Here is a 20,874-nt window from a genome sequence, read left to right as displayed (position 1 = left end):
AAAATATTCCATGTCCATGGATTGAAAGAACAAATATTGTTAAAATTTGTACACCACCCAAAACAATCCACAGATTTAGTGCAATCCCTATCAAAATACTACCAGCATTTTTCACAGGGCTAGAATAAGCAATCCTAAAATTCGAATGGAAACCTAAAAGACCCAAAGAGCAAAAACAACCTTGCAAAAACAAAGCAAATCTGCACATATCACAATCCAGTCTTCAAGCTGTATTGCAAAGCTGTACTCATCAAAAAAGTATGGTACTGACACAAATATAGCTACATAAATCAATGGAATACAATAGAGAATTCAGGTAGAGCCACCACTATATGGCCAACTAATTTTCAACAAAGTAAGAAAGAATATCCAATGAGAAAAAGACAGTCTCTTCAACAAATAGTGTTGGGAAAACTGCATGCAGAAAAACCTGCAGAACAATGCCACTGGATCTCTCCCTTATACCATACACAAAAATACATTCAAAATGGATGAAAGATCTCAATGTGAGATAGGAAACCATCAAAATCCTGAAAAAGGACACAGGCAGCAACCTCTTTGACTTGGCCACAGCAACTTCTTACTAAACATATCTCTTGCTAAACACGTCTCCTGCTAAACATATCTTGCTAAACATATCAGAGGCAAGGGATAGAAAAGCAAAACATGTCCTTTTGGGACTTCATCAGGATAAAAATCTTCTGCACAGCAAAGGAAAACTATAAAACAGCCTGCAGAATGTGAGAAGATATTTGCCAATGATATGTCTGATAAAGAATATAGATCCAAAATCTATAAAGGACTTATCAAACTCAGCACACAAATAATAAATAATCCAGTTAAAAAAATGGGCAGAAGAAATGAATAGACATTTTTCCAAAGAAGAGATGTATAATCATTTTCCCATCAGATACATGAAAAGTTGCTCAATTCACTCATCCTCAGGGAAATGCAAATCAAACCTCCAGTGAAATATCATCTCACACCAGTTAGAATGGCTAAAATCAACAACACAAGAAACAAGAGATGTTGGCCAGAATGCAGAGAAAAGGGCACACTTTTGCACTTTTGTTGGGAATGCATACTAGTGTAGCCACACTGGAAGACAGTAAGGAGGCTCCTCAAAAAGTTAAAAATTGTACTACCAGTAGTATAGTTGCTACTGGGTATTTACTTACCCATAGGATACAAAAATACAGATTTGAAGGGATACATGCACCCTGTTTTTCATAGCAGCATTAGCTACAATAGCCAAACTATGGAGAGAGACCAAGTTTCCATTTACTGATGATTAGATAAAGAAGATGTGATATATATACACATACTATGCCATTTTATATAATATGCATACATATATAATTTTATATATAACATAAATATATTTTACATGCATATTTATATATAACATACATATGTACATATATATATGTATCTATATAATGATAATATATGGAATATTACTTAGCCATCAGAAAAAAATGAAATCTTGCCATTTGCAATAATGTGGATGAACTAGGAGATAATGCTAAGTGAAATAAGTCAGAGAAAGACAACATGATTTCACTCATATGTGGAATCTAAGATACAGAACAGATGAACATAGGGGAAGAGAAAAAAAAGGAGAGAGGGAGAGGCAAGCCTAAAACAGACTCTTAATCACAGAGAACAAACTGAGGGTTGCTGGAGGGCAGATAGAGGAAGGATGGATTAAGTGGGTGATGGGTATTAAGGAGGGCACTTGTGATGAGGACTGTGTGTTATATAGAAGTGATGAATCACTAAATTCTTCACCTCAAACTAATACCCTTTATGTTAACTAACTGGAATTTAAATAACTTGAGAAAAAAAACCTTAAAAAATAAAATTAATTCTTAAATTATTTGTATAAGAAAAGAAAAGAAGAGAAGATAAAAGAAACAAAGAGAAAATAAAAGGAAAAATAAAACATCCTTAGGCATGGTTTCTGACTTGTCAGACTGGCAGGATTTGAAAAGCTTGAGTTTCCAAGACTGTGGGGGAAACAAGCACTCTCAAACACTTTTGGTAAAACTTCAAAATGTAATGGAATTTGTCAGTAGTTAATGATGTGGGAAACAAAAGCAGAAGAAAAATTATTAAATTTCCTTACTACCTACAGCCTACAGACAAATCCTTGAAACAGGCACAGTGACATTCTTCTATACTCAACTACCTTGATGTTGAAATCTGCTAAGGGCCAGAGGCAACATTAGTCTGACCCCCAGCATCCTGTTAAGTCTACTTTAACATATAAAAATTCCTTTGGAAATTTGTTTTATCTCTAAACCCCTCAAGATACATATTGGCAATCATCCCCCAAGCATGTGGCCCACTGATATACACCTGCAGGATCTCATGACTAAGGTTTTAGTAGATGGTTATGAATGACTTTTCCCAATAACAGCTAGCACTCTCAAGGTCCTGGAAACCTTGCTTCCAAAATTCCTTAAAGACTTATGCCATCCCTAACCCCCTCCCAGCTTGAAAGTATATAATGGGACCCTTCTCATGACCCTGGTACAGCTCTTTCCGCCCAGGGGTCATGTCTCTGTGCTTCAATAAAACCACCTTTTTTTTTTTTTTTTTTTGCAAAAAACATCTCGAGAATTCTTTCTTGGCCATCACCTTAGAACTCTAACATCTCTCCTAGTCCCAAAAAGGGGGATAAAATGGATGTCCCTATCAATTAACTTTTTACCAAATAACTGATGAGCAACTCCTGAAGATCTTTTGGAAACACCAGCTGAATGCTATGTGTACTCCTGAGCAGCATCTTAGAAAAGGGGGGTGGAAGGGAGAAAGATTTAGACCATAATATTTGGACAACAAGAGATATTTGAATATGAATTAGAAATTATCAGATGAATGTTAACTTTTCTTAATAAAATTACCGAATTATAGTTGTATAAGAGAATGTCCTTTGTCTTGGGAAATGCATACTAAAACATGGGAGGTGGTCAAAAAAGCACGATATATACAACATATATATTTTAAAGATTTTATTTATTTATTTGACAGAGATCAAAGTAGGCAGAGAGGTAGGCAAAGAGAGAGGCGGAAGCAGACTCCCTGCCAAGAAGAGAGCTGGATGCAGGGCGCCATCCCAGGACCCTGAGATCATGACCTGAGCCGAAGGCAGAGGTTTTAGCCCACTGAGGCACTCAGGTTCCCTGATATATACAAATCATTAAGAATTAAGTTTTTCCATGGGAAAATTTCATAATATGTACTTTAACATGGATGAAAGCATGAATGTAACTCCAATAAGATGTGTACAATTTTTGAAACTAGGTGAGAGTAAGGTCACTTGGTTCCTAGACCGGTTTAGAAAGCACAATCAGACTTAGCTCCACATTCAGTATTCTTTCTTCCTTAATTACACTATGTGTAAAAGTAATTAAATTCAAAGTAATGCAATGCATTACTTGCATTTAATGAATTTAATTGCAATGCAATTAAACTAAATGTAATGCAATGAAGTATAAATTAAAGAAGTTAAATTAAATCTGTAGGCAGTTAAGGAAAGATGGTTCGTATAAATGTACGCATATATGTATGCTCCATGCCTGCATGAGCACGTGTGTGATGCACACACATTTGTAGGTGTGCATTCTATACATGTAGACATATTAAAATTGAAGTGAAGCAAATTGCAGGACAGCATGTATAATGTGATCTTATATCTGTGTAATATGTTTTTTTAATTAATTAATTAATTGATTTTTTATTTTCAGCATAACAGTATTCATTATTTTTTCATTTATTTATTTTCAGCATAACAGTATCATTATTTTATCACCATATCCAGTGCTTCATGCAATCCGTGCCCTCTATAATACCCACCACCTGGTACCGCGACCTCCCACCCCCCCACCACTTCAAACCCCTCAGATTGTTTTTCAAAGTCCATAGTCTCTCATGATTCACCTCCCCTTCCAATTTACCCCAACCCCCTTCTCTATAACTCCCCATGTCCTCCATGCTTTTTGTTATGCTCCACAAATAAGTGAAACCTATGATAATTGACTCTCTCTTCTTGACTTATTTCACTCAGCATAATCTCTTCCAGTCCCGTCCATGTTGCTACAAAAGTTGGGTATTCATCATTTCTGATGGAGGCACAATACTCCATAGTGTATATGGACCACATCTTCCTTATCCATTCGTCCATTGAAGGGCATCTTGGTTCTTTCCACAGTTTGGCGACCATGGCCATTGCTGCTATAAACATTGGGGTACAGGTGGCCCTTTTTTTCACGACATCTGTATCTTTGGGGTAAATACACAGGAGTGGTCATAGGGAATGGCAGGGTCATAGGGAAGTTCTATTTTTAATTTCTTGAGGAATCTCCACACTGTTCTCCAAAGAGGCTGCACCAACTTCCCACCAACAGTGGAAGACGGTTCCCCTTTCTCCACATCCTGTCCAACACATGTTGTTTCCTGTCTTGCTAATTTTGGCCATTCTAACTGGTAGGTGATACAAGGTGATATCTCAATGTAGTTTTAATTTGAATCTCCCTGAGGGCTAGTGATGATGAACATTTTTTCATGTGTCTGGTAGTCATTTGTATGTCTTCATTAGAGAAGTGTCCGTCCATATCTTCTGTCCATTTTGTGATGTGATTGTCCCAAAAGTTCATCTTCGCTTTTATTTCCTTTGCCTTTGGAGACATATCTTGAAAGAAGTTGCTGTGGCTGATATCGAAGAGATTACTGCCTATGTTCTCCTCTAGGATTCTGATGGATTCCTGTCTCACATTGAGGTCTTTTATCCATTTTGAGTTTATCTTTGTGTACGGTGTAAGAGAATGGTCGACTTTCATTCTTCTACATATAGCTGTCCAGTTTTCCCAGCACCATTTATTGAAGAGACTGTCTTTTTTCCACTGTATATTTTTTCCAGTTTTGTCGAAGATTATTTGACCATAGAGTTGAGGGTCCATATCTGGGCTCTCTACTCTGTTCCACTGGTCTATGTGTCTGTTTTTATGTCAGTACCATGCTGTCTTGGTGATCACAACTTTGTAGTAAAGCTTGAAATTAGGTAACGTGATGCCACCAGTTTCATTTTTGTTTTTCAACATTTCCTTAGTTTGGTCACCCATGGCTTTCTCCAACCTAGCTATTGCTTGGACAATTGTTAGCTTGAATTCTCTTTCTGACATATTGTCTATGTTGATAGCCATTAGCTCTATTGCAGAAGGTCCATCCTCTGTATTTTTCTTCTGTTGGGCATTCCTCCTCCTAGTCATTTTGGAGAGAGATACTGAACAGATGTAGCTGGATGTATCAACTGTGGTGCAGTCAAGGTGCACTCTGGAACCCTTCTGAGCAATCAGGATTCCCCACCCAAAAGAGAGACAAAAGAAGAGAAAAAGAATAAGAGAGAGAGACAGAGACAGAGACAGGAAAGAAAGGGAAGATGAAAGACAAGGTTCAGCCCAAATGGGCCCCAAGGTAAGATTTATGAAGTAGACAAACAATAACAGACAAACAAAAAGACTGATAAAAGTATATGACAAGAAAAAAAATTATATATATATGCAAATAAAGGAAGAACCTTGTCAAAAAGAACCCAAGTGTAAGATTTATATACTATCAGGACAAACACAAAAACACAGAAATACTGTTGGAAGAAAAATGGGAGAGTGGTTATAAATTCTCAGTGTGGGTGAGGAAGGTTGTTTTGGTTTTTCCTGGATGTATCATGATATCTTTGTTAAAGGACTCAACTTTCCTAAGATAAGGGGGGATTAGGAATTGGTTTACCAATAGGGGTGGCCTTGATTGGGGAAAGAGGATTACCTTGAAGTTTAACTCTATATGAATATTAGAAAATGAAAATTTAAAAAAAGGAATAAACTAAACTAAACTAAAATTTAAAAAAAAAGAAAAGAAATTTAAAAAATAGAAATGCAAAAGGAAAACACAGGTGTATGTATCAAAAAGTTCAGGTTAGAAGGTTATTATGGAATTTGATGTACTGGACATCTCACTGTGACGGTAAATAGGTTAAAAATTATCTATATAATAATAAAAAATTAACTATATAAAAAATGAGCCAGAATAGTGAGATCGAATTAATAATAAAAATTATCCTATGAAGTAGTGGTGGTTTTTCTCTTGTGGTCTTTTTTTTTTTTTTTTTCCTTTCCTGGTTGGTTTTCTGGGGGAGAGGCCTGCCCCTTGGGTTTTGAGTCCCTGAAGTTCTCTCAGCTAAGTCCTCCTGCTCCCCTCAAGGGAGTGGGCTCTGAGGAAACTGTTTTTTTTCAGGCTTTTGTTCTCTGGAGGTTTTTATATTTGTTCACTTTTGTTTTTCTCTCTTGCCTTGACTGCTTTTGATGGTTTTTGTAGGTTTAGGGGAAAGCAAACTGCACCCTGACTTCCTCTCAGAGAGAAGCCTCAGTCTGGCTGCAGAGCCCATATAAATCCCCCCTTGGCTGCTGGCAGAGCAGGTTCCCAGTCTTGGTCCCTGGAGACTCGGGATTTTTTGCTTGTACCCAAAACCAAGGCCAAGGCGGCTGTCTGGGCAGCTCCAGACTGCCAGAGAAGTTCCAAGCAGTGATCACACACTGAGATTTTCCAGCTGGCCCAGGCTGGGAGTGCCTGGTCTTTCTGGTTCGAGAGCACCTGGCTGGCATTTGTGTGCACCTCTCTCAGGGGAGGGCATGGGGCAGGACTCAGACTCTGATGGTACAGCAGGGAACTTGCTTGGGGACTGCAAAAAGGCTGTGCTTCTGTTGGCTGGTGAGGCTCCCAGCCCCTCACAGGAGCCAGGAGCCAAGCACTCTCAGGTGCACTGGTGGTTCAGGGACCAAGACCTGGTTTCTCTGCCACACTCTCTCTGGCTCTGCACCAGGGGTGGCTGTCCTGTGTCTGGGGACTTAAACCCCAACTCTAACACCCCGATTACCACAATTTTGGTGATCTTTTGCTCTTTTTGAGTGCTTTCTACCAGACTCCCGAGTTAATGCTGGTCCCCCCGGGCGCAGGGCACTCTCATATTGGGTATTACTTTCCAACCAGTCGCCTCTAGTGGCTCCCTCCCCCTTTTGTTTATCTTCAGATATCAGTCTGACTTTCCCACTCCGCTTTACCTGCCTACTGGTGTCTTCTGCTCCAGTAGAGATCCAGACCTGTATAATTCTTATCTCAGTCTGATTTCGTGTGTGATTGAAGATCTTTGGAAGGTAATCAGCTCACTTTAGGGTGCAGTTTGAACAGACACCTCCTCCTACTTCCCCCGCCATCTTGTCTCCCCCTCTGTGTAATATGTTAAAGGCCACTCTTCCTAATAGTTGTTTCAGAGAACATCATTGTAAAGGATATCTTTTTCATTTTGTAAGGTCAAATTCACATCTAAAATTTTTAAATTTATATTTAATGTATGGAACACTTGGAATGCAAAAACAACATCTCTTGGTGGTTCAGTGCTTTATTCATCTAGGACAATGATTCTAACATTTAAGAAATCTTTATTTAAGAAATATTCTTAGCTGTTGACTTTTTGTCAGCTTGTAATACTTTTTAAATAACATATTCTCTGACATGAAGCTCCTGAAAGGTGTTCTAATTGGAAAGTATTACAACTCCACATTTATAAAAAGTCAACCGTCTGTATTAAAATAAAATTTTAAAAACCACAAAATCACTTACGAGTAAAAGAAGCTGAATATATTCTTCTTCACTTAATACAAGCTTAAGAAAAAAACATTACTTATTATCTCTTTTGATCAAAGTATGGTTGTAATGCACTTAAACAAGTAAGATACGTTGTTCTATGAGTCGTCCATTATTCATTTATCACAGGCTTAAAACTTAAAATTGAACTGACTTGTAAAATCAATTGTTTAGTTAGTAGAGAAGGCATATGTTTAAACTTTAAAATATCAACCATACCCGAAATTATTATTATTATTATTTTTTAAGGATTTTATTTATTTATTTGACAGAGCTCACAAGTAGGCAGAGAGGCAGGCAGAAAGAGAGAGTTGGAAGCAGGCTCCCTGCTGAGCAGAGAGACCAAAGCAGGGCTTGATTCCAGGACCCTGGGACCACAAGCAGAGCGGAAGGGGAAGGCTTTAACCCACTGAGCCACCCAGGTGCCCCTTTCACCCGAAATTATTAAGAAAAGAGTGGTCCATAAAGGCCTACACAATCCTTGGTTACACTGCGAATGAAAATGTGAGTGTTGGTAGAAACAGTGTTTGCCTCATTTTCCTACAGGGAAATTGCTATTCAACCACTGAGTTTGCCTGAGGATAAATTTCCAATCTGCTTTGTTTGAATTCAAATGTTGTTTTTCTTCAAGTAATTAACCTTGAGCAGTACTACACACCCTCTGAAAAGCTCTTACCTACAGCCACCAGCTTAGTAAATGCCTAATTGAGCAGCAAGCCTTCTGTATTCCCATTACTGTTTCTTTGTGAAGAAAAAAATAAAAAGGTCATCATGCTTATAGCCACACTGCTGTGGGAACCAAGGGCAGAAGGAGATGTAGATAAAAGTCAAGGTTCTCCGGGAGGCGGGAAGCCCATGGTGGTGGAAAGGCAAAAAGGCAGAGGCTGTGGTTTCCCTAAATTGCTGCCCCACCTTGCTGACTCCCAGACACCAAGGCCAGGGTTGTGGGGCTCCTCCAGCTTGGGAACGGAGAGGGGCGATACTGGGCACTATGTTGTGGGGCAGGGAGCAGAGGACTCCTATAAAGGCCAGCAAGCTGAAGGTACAGGTACATGTGAAGTTTTCTGGGCAACTTAGTGTGGAAACCACTGGTCACCTTGCCCTCATTTCTGCCTGTTCTGTGTCAGAAAGATGGAGTACCCAAATGAGCAAGGTAGTCCAGCAGAACAGTAGTCCGGTAATAAGTGTAATTCATAGGTAGGCTCATTCTAGCAGCTTACAGCAGATTCCTCAGCTGGGGCCTGCTGGCCCCCGGGGTGTGGGGGCATGAGGCAAAGCCCTGCCTCCAAGCAAGCAAAGCAAAATGAGTAGGGCCATGGATCCCAAGAGCAAGAGCATTAATCAATGCAGAAAAAGGAACAACATGGCTGTGAAACAGAGCCGGTTGAAAAACCAAACAGAAAGTACAGGATACACTGCAGAGCGAAACAGCTCAAAGAAGGGAATGAACAGTTGGAAACAAAAATTAAACAGCTGACTAAGGAATTAACTACTGAAAGATTTGTTTCTTCAGCACGCACACAACCTTGGAGATAACATGCGAGCCACTAGCACTGAAAATACAAGAACTTCTGAGGACGCAGCACAGTAGACCTCAACCCTTTCAAACTTTACAACCTGTGGCTTGAATGGCTTAAAGTTTCTTTTAACCTATACAACTCCTATCAATGACTGAACATTGTCACATTCCATTACTCAAAGATCCATTGAAGACTGTCTTCTAGGCATAGCACTGAAGAGTCCATTAGCTAAAGATAGTAGCCATGTAACTTGAATATCTAGTTTTAAATAACATGGCTAATTGGGGCGGTAGGGAGGGTGGGGAATAAAACAAACTTTAAGGTGTCTGTGATAAATAAAGCAAAACATAAAAAGCACCTGACCTTGATGTTCTTAATAAATCCTCACTACTTAAGAAATGCTTCTTTTGAAGATTGACAGAAGGAATGGGGAACTGGCAGGGCCTGCAGAAGAGTCTCGGTTTTACTGGACAAGAATAATAAGACTAAGAAAAGTTGAATGCCAACTATTTTACATATTTGTGATTTTCCCCCTAAAATATGTATTAAAAACAAACAAAAACAAACTAAAAACCAAAACAACAACAACAACAACAACAACAAAAACCTGATGGCTGTAGAAATCAATCACATTATAATCTGGAGTGATTTTATGTGAACAAAAACCCTGTTTTAGCTCGATTAGTACGGTTTACCCAAAACAAGTATAAACTTTTCAGGAGCAGTAGCAAGGGAAGTAAATTCCATTGCATTTTAAAGGCCTAAGACAGCCAGTGGGCTTAAAAATAGAAATAATTCGGAGGCAAGTTGGTTTCTCAAAAATAAAAGTAAAGCATATTAGGTTTATGTTTTCAGGATACCTTTGGGTTATTGGACTGTCATTATTTGGTTTTCTAACCGCCAGAAAACTCCAGGAGTTTAGAGAAACTTGTGTTTCTGTAGACGCTGGTCAAGTAAGTAAATCTTTTTAAAATACCATTTGGCAGCCAAGTTAATAAACAAATGCCTTAAAGTATATCGACTAGGATGTAAGTGGTTTCTCCTGTCCAAATATCACCATTTCTCCTGAAGGATCATTTACATTTGATTTTAACCAAGTGGTTATTAGAAAAATTACATCATCAACACTCTGCCATCTCCCCAAATAATAGTCTAATAAAACTTGAAAGTGTAAGGTTTGACTTTTAATTTATTTCACTTAAGTACATCTTCTCATACTGTTTCTGTGATGTTTCTTTTGCAGGTTAGTGGGTCGTCTAGACATTTTTGTACCTCCGCTTCTGTTTGTTCACACTTTAGAAAGAAAACACTGATAAAACTCAGGATATTGACATTTTGTTGAGACCAAAAAATGGCAGTCACTAAAGTTAGAGATTGCTGGGGTCTGGTTTAAATCAGTGTTGGTGGTCTTGATTGTCCTTGCTGATTTCTTTTTTCTTTTTTTTTGTTTCTCCTCTCCCTCCTCCTCCTCTTCCAAACATTTTTTTTTCCTTTTTCCTTCTTTTATTAGGGCAATCCTAGGTCAGACTTGTTGGTTTTCGTGTGTGTGTGTGTGTGCGCGCGCGCGCGCTGGTGACAAGAGACTGAATCGCATCTGATTAAAAAGTCTGTGTTACCAGGTACCTTTTGTGAACGTGGTCACTTAGTTTTTGGGCATATTGTTTCTTATTAGGACCTGGAGCAGTGTAACCAGGATGTGACTCAAGTTGAACCCTCAGATTGGTGCAAGAGTACGGTCTGTGCTCTTCTGGGCAGGCAAAAACACCACCATGGACTGCAACTCAGCAAAGCCATTATCAAGACCATGAGCCTCTTCCGCATGTGACCAAAACCCAGTGTTGTTCCACGAGAGCCACTGTCCCAGGAGGGTTAGCTCCCTGGATAGCCAGGAGAGAGGATTGAGGTTTCTCTTAGGGCATAACGCTGGTTTACTTTGGCTGGAGTAGCAATCAAATTCTAGGTTGATAGATGCTTTGAATAGGAGGTAACCCACAGAATCTTACTGAATCTTTAATAGCTGATTGATGTTATATAATTAACCTATTTAGAGGTACAGTTAGGTCCCTTGAATCTTTAAGTGCCTGCAAAGGTGTTACAGACTTTGTAACCTCTTGTTTCCTAAAAAAAAAAAAAAAAAAAAAAAAAAAATGTCTTTCAGAAATTGATGTCCCTATGGAATTTATGACTACCAATTATGTGAATTGACTTAACTATCTTGGAGAAGCAGCTTTAGGGGAATCATCTGGGGTGTGCACTCATAAGATTGAAACTTTTGGAAAAATTGAATCAAGCTTTCCTGTTACCTGTGCAAATCAGAACTTCAACATAAACCATCAAGTATCCATAGAACAAAAATGTTAACCATTGTTTGTCTTACTGAAGTGTTTGGAAATGCAAGTTTGCAGTTTGATAGATTTATCAGCTCGAATTGAGGGAAACCAGGTATGGGGAATGCGTATGTTTAGAGCTTTGGTAATTGTAAGATGACTTTTGTAACTTCTGTTCTGTAGGTCACATATGAACTGTTAGGATTTAATCTGCCTTTGCCGGCAGGTCCAGTGGTTTAGGAATTAGGCTTTAGTGTAAATGTCTGCTTGCATCTGAGTCATCCGAGGTGGGTGCTTTCTGGCTTGTGTTGGCAACAGGCAGTGAGATCAGAGCCGCTCTTCTGCTGTCTGGCCCTTTGCGGTGATTGGAATGTGAACTCAAATACTTTGGACATTCTTACTAAGAAGTAGTAGGATTGTAATAAGATATGACCAGATGTTTGAAATTTAGGTCACAAGTGTGAAGTTCTGAAATTTACATTAAAAAGCCATTTGTGATAAGTCAAGCAGCGAAAGACAACTATCATATGATCTCCCTGATATGAGGAAGTGGTGATGCAACATGGGGGCTTAAGTGGGTAGGAGAAGAATCAATGAAACAAGATGGGATTGGGAGGGAGACAATCCATAAGTGACTCTTAATCTCACAAAACAAACTGAGGGTTGCTGGAGGGAGGGGGTTTGGGAGAAGGGGGTGGGATTATGGACATTGGGGAGGGTATGTGCTTTGGTGAGTGCTGTGAAGTGTGTAAACCTGGTGATTCACAGACCTGTACCCCTGGGGATAAAAATATATGTTTATAAAAAATAAAAAAATAAAAGCCATTTGTGCAACTTACTATTTGGTATTAAAAGAAATCAGCCTTTGATGTTTCCTCAGTCCCCATTAGAGGCCTTGAAACTTTGTACCTGAAAAACCCAGTTAGCACCCCGATGCCTTAGAGAAATAGGAAGCAATTTTTCGTTTGACAAATGCTAGGGAGGAGAAAGTCCATTCTCTAGCAGTTAGAGCTGCCTCTTAGGGAAAGGTCCTTACCTTGTTCTTTTTGTTCCTGGCTTTCGTTCATCAGTTTGTGAGAGTACTCTATTTTTTTTTTAATGTAATTTTATTCCCTTCAATGAATTTGAAGTTTAAAAAAAAAAAAAAACCCACAACATGGAAATTAAAAAAAAAAAAAAAAAAAAGCAAATGTCTTTATAACCTGCAGCCCATTGACAAACAGTTGAGGCAGGCTGAGTGTAACATTCTCCCAGGAAGCTCCTGTCTGAATGTTAATGCCTTGCCAAGGGAAAAACAACCTCCACTCTGGTCAGTCTTCCTTAAGCATATGAAAGTCCTTTGGGAACTTCCCTTGTCTTTAATTTCCCCAGCCCCAAAGTATACAATCAGTTGCCCCTCACAATCCCGGGGCAGCTGCAGCTCTTTCTGCCCACGGGTCCTGTCCCCGAGCTTTAATAAAATTCATCCTGATGCACCAAAGGCCTCTCAAGAATTCTTTCTCGGTGTCAGCTTCAGATCTCACCCACATCGCAAAACTGCACCAGCATCATTTGAGTTGCCCATAGGATTGGGCAAAGGAGGCAAAACCTGTTAGTGCCTTGCCCAACCGCACTGCCAGGATAGCTTGAGAAACAAACACTGGGACGTGGTCTCCTCAGATGCTAGCAATTGCGTAGAGGCATGGCAGCAAAGCTTTGTGTGTCAAGGTCAGTGGATTGAAACAATTTGTCCACTACAGAAATGGTTTTCCAACCGGAGAATCCCATTTTATGAAAGCCACAACCTTACAAAGTTACATTCATGCTTGGAAATATGTTGGTGACTTTATACAAAGGCTAATTGAAATAGCACTAGTGAGGGTGTTGGGGGTAGAGGGGGAGTGGGGGAATCCCTGTCTTTTAAAAGGCTTCTTTACAACTTGGGGATAAAAGCAGGTGTGAAAAACACTGCCTTTGGTAATAGTAGGGGTTGCTTCAGAGTTTATGATTTTCTCTTTGAGCCCCTCTGGGTAGATCTTGCCTGATGAGTTGGTGAGGATGTTGAAAATAAATGCAAATGTGCAAAGGATTAAGTAAATCCTAAGGCCCCTCCAACTGGGGGAGGGAGGAAGGGTCTTACATTTATGATCCAGAGTTTCTTGGGGCTGTCCACCTCTGCACTCCAGGAAGAACAAATTTAATGGTCTCACCCCCCCCGCCCCCAAATAGGTTGGTGTGATGAAATAAAAGGATCCAAGAGGGGGCAGTGGACAATTTTATTAATACCCACATGTTAAACAATATTTGAAACTTCTGAGTCCTTGCTAGAGAATTTTAACGGTGGAATGAGAATAAATGCCGTATAATAAGTACATCCCCTAAATTAATAGATTGCAGATTTTTTTAAAAAATAGCTGTATGTTTGTTCATTTCCCAGAAAAGGAATTTATCTTGCCCTAATGAGTGAAATCAACGTTACACAGTCCAAGGTATTTTAGCTGATACTAAGAGGACTTCATGGTAGGTCTAACATGTTAATACAACACCAATACTAAACATTCTCTTTCTTATTGTGTCTCATATTTTGATAAAGACAGTCCTTAAACTCTGGAAGTGGGTTTGAATGTCAGTGCTTAACATTTTAAAAACACTTAATCATGCCAAACATTAGGTATAACCTGGAGTTAGCTGATTATCTTTGTCTAAAGGAGTTTTTCTCCTATCTCTTGTGCCAAGCAAGTGTTCGCAGCTTAAAGCCAGGTGCCTAGGCTAAACTCCTACGCATCAGGGGACTTCTTGGCACTATCTTTGCTGATGTTTACATTTCAAAGAGAGGGCTCCAAGGCCATTAAGAGGTACCTTTGTGGGTCCCTGGTGCTGTCAAGGGGCTTATTTATCTTAGAAAGATTTACATAGGTCTCAACAGAAGAGCAGAGAAAGGATTTAAAGAGTTTTCTAAAGAGAATGCTCTAAGGAACAGGAGGGGCAAGAGTGGCTCTCCTTTTTGTCAATAAAGGAAACAGCAATTTTATTTTTCTGAAGTCTCACAAAATATTACTGGACAAACATGAAAAACATTTATTCATTTATTCATTCATTTATTCATTTAAACACCAGCCAAGGACCACTCCAGTGGTTTCCACCATACATTCCTGTTGTTTTGTTAATCTTTCTTGTTAACTCTACCAGTTTTGTGTGATCTCAACCAAAATACTAGCCAAATTTTCTGGTCATTTGAACCAGCACAGAGATTTCAAAAAAAATTAAAGAAAACAAAACCCTACATTGCCTAGAAATTCCAAAGGAGGAATGAGTGGACATTTGCTCTAGCAGAAAATAAAGCAGAGGCTAACAACTATTTTTTTTAAGGTTTTTGCTTGTTTATTTCCATTTTTAAGATTTTAATTACTTATTTTGAGAGAGAGAGCACTCTTTAGGCAGAGGAAGAGGGAGAAGCGGACTCCCCACCCAGCAGGGAGCTTGACAAGGCTTCCATCCCAGGAGATCTGAGCCCAAGGCAGATGCTTAACCTACTGAGCCACCCAGGCACCCTCTAAGAACTGATCTAATTATCATTGCACACCTTGATTTTATGATTAAACCTTAAAAGACCAAGTAATCCCAAATTTTGCAGAGTCTTTTTGTGAGTGTGTATGGAAATCTCATGCATGGCTGGTAGAAATGTGAAATGGTACACACGCTCTGGACAAATCTTAGGAAGTTTCTCACAAAGTTACCCATACAGCTGCCTGGTGACCCAGAAATTTCACGCCTGGGTGTTGCCCAAGTGAACAGAAAACATGGCTCACTCAGACATTTGAACTTGACTGTTCATAGCAGTTTTATTAACAGAACCCTCAAATTGAAAGCCGTCCAAAGAAGTTCACCTAATCTGTGATAGATTCATATGAACTTAAAGCTGAGTGAAAGAAACAATAGGTACTGTTTGGTTCTCTTTGCCTGAAGCTCAAGCTCAGGCAAAAGTAATCTCTCAAGGACAGAAGTTATGTCACTGATGGAGGAAATGGAGTGCACAGGGAAGTTATAGGTTCAGTGGAAGTTATAGGTTCTATATCGTCACTGGGGTGGTAGTTACACAGTTACAAGCATTTGTTCAAACTTGTCAACCTAGAAATTTAAGATCTGCACATGGTATCTCACCTAAGATCAACCTGACTTTTGGTTTTTAAGGAACCCACTATGAAATCAAATATTACCTAATTAAAATATTAGAACCCTCTGTTGAATTAAGTAAGGGTTGGAAACAGATCTATGTACATATGGAAAATGAACATATGACCGAGTGACATTTTATACCATAGGGGAAAGTATTATTATTACAAGCAATAGTTAATACATGCCTATTTAAATAAACCAAGGATGGAAATCTACATTACTCTTCCACTAAAATATTTTCTAGATGGAACAATTACTTCCATGTTAATAACAACTACTAGTTAGTCCTTTACTAATGCCAACCTCTGTTCTTAGTATTTTATAGACGTTTGCTCATTGGATCCTTATATACCTTATTTACCCTTCATAACATCCCAGTGAAGTATGTTTTTCTTGTTGTTACATTATTATAGTCATTGTCGTCGTCATCATCATCATCATCATCATCGTCATCTTAGTGGCGAGAATATTGAGGGCCACGCAGATAAAATAAACCATCCAGCGTTTGGCGTGGGAAGTCGCAGAGAAGGGAGTCCAATCCAGATTACATCTAGAGGCTGTGCTCTAGTTCAGGACTTTTTCTGTCTAAACGTTTCTTAAAAGGTGGTATAGATAGCAGATATCCATTACGAAATGCAAGAATACTGGCTACCAATATTTGCTTAAAAACAAACAAAGGAACAAACAATCAAAACACAAAAAGCCCTCCTAAAAATACACATACGCAGCAATTCCTTTCCAGGATGTATACTCCTCAGAAAGGCAGGTAAATATTCTCTCCTGTACATGTATACAAATGTACAAAGAACACTACTATCTGTGATGACTAAAACCAAGAAATGTCTATTCACATGTCCATCAAAAGTACAATGAAATGCATGCAGAAATTTCTAAAACTAACAAATTGAACATCAGTGAAATTACGTTAAGTAAAACAATCCAGACATGGTATTTTACATTCCCATTTATTTCAAGTACAAGATAAGGAAAATTAACCCATGGTGATGACGGTCAGAGCAGTTCATTTCTGTAGAACATGTAGAAAGAGAGGTTTGGAACATAAGACACTTGTAAGTGTATATACATATATGTATACATATTATGTAGAGAAACATTTTTTTTTAAAATATATAGAGTACTTCAGGAAGTTGTTTAAGAGATATTGCAACATGTACATATGGTTTATGTATGTTTTTATGTATGTATTTATGGTTTAGTTTGCATAAATCTCAGATAAGCAAAGCAATACTATTTCCACAACAAATTAGTCTGCCTAGTTAACTCTCTCTCCCTCCCCCCCCCTCTTTTTTTTTAAAACCTTGATGTTTATTTAGAAACATGGCACTTAGCTCTAATATGTCCTATTGTAGTGTTTGAGCTTTATTATTTGAGGCATTGCATTGTTTTTAAAAAGCTTTGGAATATATGTATTGCAAAGTTAATTTTGGTATATGATATATATATTTTAACCATCAATTTATTTTTATTTTGCAAAGTGATGGTCTTCCTTGCAAACCGCCAGTTTTCTGCATTAGCCCATATGTAAATTTTATAATGGCTTTGATTTAGCCCACCTCCCATGCCACTGCCTCCATAATCTGAATAGTTTTAGATTCTCAACATTCTTTCTCTACCTTTCACATGTGTGTGTGTGTGTGTGTGTGTGTGTAATTTAGGAGGTGATATGAAAACGAGTTAGAGAAAAAATTTTCAGAAAAAGAGGTCAAATATGGGGGTCACATAGATATAAAAATGAACACGAGGTAAATAAAGATTTTCTTTTACAACACAGGTGTTATAAAGCGTTCAAAGTGGACCTCAAAGAGCAAAGACACATGCAGAGGAGAGGAATAGAATTGCAGATGTTGCCCAAACCGGCAGGGATGGGAGATAATATAAAGTACCAAGGAAGACTTGATTTACATATTTAGTAGTTAAAATTATCTGAGGAGTACAAAGACAGGCCAAGTAGCTGAGAGACCTACAGAATGATTGCTGCGAAGGATTGTTTCAAAGCATAGGAAGTTTTTTCATCGAAGTACATTTTGTCTGTGTTTCTCACTACTATATATCTTTTATTGTATTTAAAATAAAGAGCGAGAATTCTGTTACCTCTGCTGACAATGATCAGATTATTAGTATATACTTGCAGCTATTCAGTTTATTTAGAAGCCCATCTGTGGAACAACTAAAATTAGACATGAGGGTTGTCCTGTTAGAAGAAAAACAGGGGGTCTTGAAACTCAAGCAGTTTCAGTATTGTTAAGGTGCTCTCTTGTCAAGGTAAGCAGCCATAAACCCAGACTGAATCTACTCAAAACGTCCTGTAATTCTTTATATGCTAAGCAAGTTTACACGCTTTATTTTGAAATTAAGTGGCACATGAAATAATAGCAAAATTAATATGAATAGGGCCTTTGTTAGCCAGAGTAAGGAAATCACTATGGAAAATAAGCACCAGAAAGTCCTGGCTGTTACTTAGGGTAAAAGTCTGTGGACAGCTGTGTAGCCAACGTTTCTGAACTGTGACGGAGGCTTGTGGAGCTGCAGTGGTGCTCCTGTTGCAGCACGGAGCAGACTACGTTCCGGGCTTGTGAGGAGTTTAACCGGTCCTCTGTTCCTGAGTGTGCAGCCCTAGTACGGCCGCCCCTGCACGTGAAGGGGTACCACCTCTCATCCACGTACCCCTGCCTGCACAGCATGGAGGAGGAGGCTGCAGGTAGCAATTTATCACTGTTCTGTGGCACGGTCTTCCGACGAGGTCGATATTTATAGTCCGGGTATTTCTCTCGGTGCATGGCCTGTATTCTCTGTGCCTCCTCGAAGAATGGCCGTTTTTCGGCTTCTGTAAGCATTTTCCACTGGTACCCCCCAGCTGCTTGCTGATCTCTGAGTTTTGCATTTGGGGATTCTCTAGAGCCACCTTGCGCCTTTGATCACGCGACCACACACCATGAATGCGTTCATGGGTCGTCTGATGCGGGTCTGGCCCCTGTCCGTACCGTTTCCTCCAGTTTCACACCGATAATTTGAGGTAGGATTGTTCGTCCAAAGTTCAGAAGAGGTTCTTCCAAAGGCGAGGATGTTTCCTCGTTGTACGGCTGCACAGTGATTATCGGTGTTCAACACTCCGAACATAGCAGAGGCATAAAATTACAGCGGTGAAAACAAAAAAAGGTGGGTGAGTGTGGCGGGGGAGGCGGGGAGTGGGAAGCAAAGTTGGAAGCTGTAAGCGTTCTGAAAATTATCTAGACTCTGGTGCTGTAACTTTTGTTTCTAAAATACTCTTTTCTCCGCCCAGCACCTTGCCTCAAACCCGCCCCCTGACCCTCCGCCAAAGCCCAAATTACCCATTCTCAAGCAAAACTTCCAAATTAGGTCATACAGGCTGCCTTGAGTGCTCTACATCTAATCCGCAGCGCTGAAGTCTCTATGCTCCTCTTTAGGAATTGAAACAAACGTTGCTGTTATTAACTCATTTTATTATCCCTTAAATAAAGGAGGAATGTGCAGCAAAGATTGTGAGTTATCAAAAGAGAAAGTTATGTTTCAAAAACAAACTTTAAAGGTAACCCAATTCTATAAGTTATTAAAACACCTCAGCTATTAAAACACCTTCAAGTCCATCATCCTCGTGTTTCTTCACTTCTACTTAAAACTAGAATTCAAAATTCTATGCCAGTTTTCCACTGCCAAGTAACTAGTAATTCTATTTTGTTTTCTATGCTGATGACTAACAGGATGCCAATATATGTTTACAGCTAATATCTAATGACCCATCTGTGCAGTAACTAAACTTTGATATAAAAATTGTTCCACTGAGACAGGAAAGAAAACAAACAACAAATAAGGCTGGCAGCAACAACAACAAAGGCAGATGACTTTGGAACTCAAGCAGCTCCACTGGTGTTAAGGGAACATTCAAGAGACCAATTTGTTTTCCATAGACTGTACACAGTCTATACCTGAGTCACTGTCTTCTGCACTTTCACATAACTGATAATCAAAACAACAAAACAAAAGAAGATTTTACAAGTCTAAATTAAGTTTCTGAATCAGAAACACCAACTTAATTATGGTTTATATTTTACTTCAGCCTTAGCACAAAACTAAAAAGTCATATTTTACCAAGTGAAATAAGTGAATACCTCCTCCAAATAAATTCTGAGGCCAGACTTGGAAATTATCTCAGAATATGTTCATGGGGGATATATATTCATATGAACTTTCCCAGTGCAAATCTTAAAAGTGAATTTGCAAAATGGGAGTAGCAACCATGCGTTGTACAGGACACAGCCTGTTAAAAAAAACAAGGTCTCACCAAGACTAAGAATGATGCCTAAATCCCTAGGGAAATCAAATGGTTCTTTCCTTACAAGCTATAATTCACATCGCCAGATGTCATCTGTGCAATAACTGTTACAATGCATTTATACTAAAAAACTCCAAGCAGAAATTAACTTCATTCAGTCAAAATATGTGTGTGGACCCCATAATTTGTTTCTCTGTCATCTAGTAGAGTTCAGTATTTAAGATCTAAATAAAATGATAGTACATTGTTACCTGACCCAACCTAAAAAATAAAAAAAGGTATCTTAACACAGAATCAAATTTTTAAATGACACTCACACACAAAAGCAGATTTTGTAAAGCTGGAAATCATTTAACATATGAGAAAAGAATATGCCAAATTCAATTTATGTCAAAATTGAAGTTGAAAGGCAAAAATGTGACTCACACTGTAACATGGATGAACCTTGAAAACATCACCCCATCTGAAACAAAGGAAGGAGACAACAGGCCCATACTGAATGATTTTGTTTATATGAAATATTCAGAAGAGGCAAATACATAGTTGCAGGAAACAGATTCCTGGTTGTCAAGGTCTGGATAAAGGGGAGGATGCATCAAGAGGAGCCACTAATGGGTACAGGGTTTTCTTCTGGGGTCATGAAATTTTCTGGAACTAGACACAGAAAGTGGTTGCACAACATGGCAAGGGTACTTAAGGTCGCAGAGTTGTACACCTTAGTTAGTCAGAAAAAATAAATAAATAAGCTTTATGTTATGTATATTTAACCAGACTTTAATAACTGTGAAAAGGGCTGAAAATTCACCTACGTGTGCATTCCCCTTACAGTTTGCCTCTGAGCTGTTTTTTAACGCCTACT

The 20,874-nt window shown here is 38.8% G+C and overlaps 1 protein-coding gene and 1 pseudogene across 1 annotated transcript; one reads left to right on the top strand and one right to left on the bottom strand.

Annotated features, from left to right (window-relative positions):
• The first annotated feature begins 8,845 nt into the window (after positions 1-8,845).
• On the top strand, positions 8,846-9,292 carry LOC123389928 (annotated as a pseudogene).
• An 8,531-nt stretch (positions 9,293-17,823) lies between these two features.
• LOC123389927 (sex-determining region Y protein-like) lies at positions 17,824-18,926 on the bottom strand. The gene is given in 3 exon segments (XM_045072830.1): positions 17,824-18,573; positions 18,576-18,653; positions 18,656-18,926. Coding segments are annotated over 3 exon segments (660 nt in total). The 5' UTR covers positions 18,842-18,926; the 3' UTR covers positions 17,824-18,177.
• Positions 18,927-20,874: the final 1,948 nt, after the last annotated feature.

The sequence above is a fragment of the Mustela putorius genome, unplaced genomic scaffold, assembly GCF_011764305.1.
Source record: "Mustela putorius furo isolate JIRA1106 unplaced genomic scaffold, ASM1176430v1.1 tig00004197_pilon_pilon_pilon, whole genome shotgun sequence".
Taxonomy (NCBI): Eukaryota; Metazoa; Chordata; class Mammalia; order Carnivora; family Mustelidae; genus Mustela; species Mustela putorius.
The sequence above is the reverse complement of the archived record's forward strand: the minus strand, read 5'-3'. Positions and strand labels throughout refer to the sequence as shown.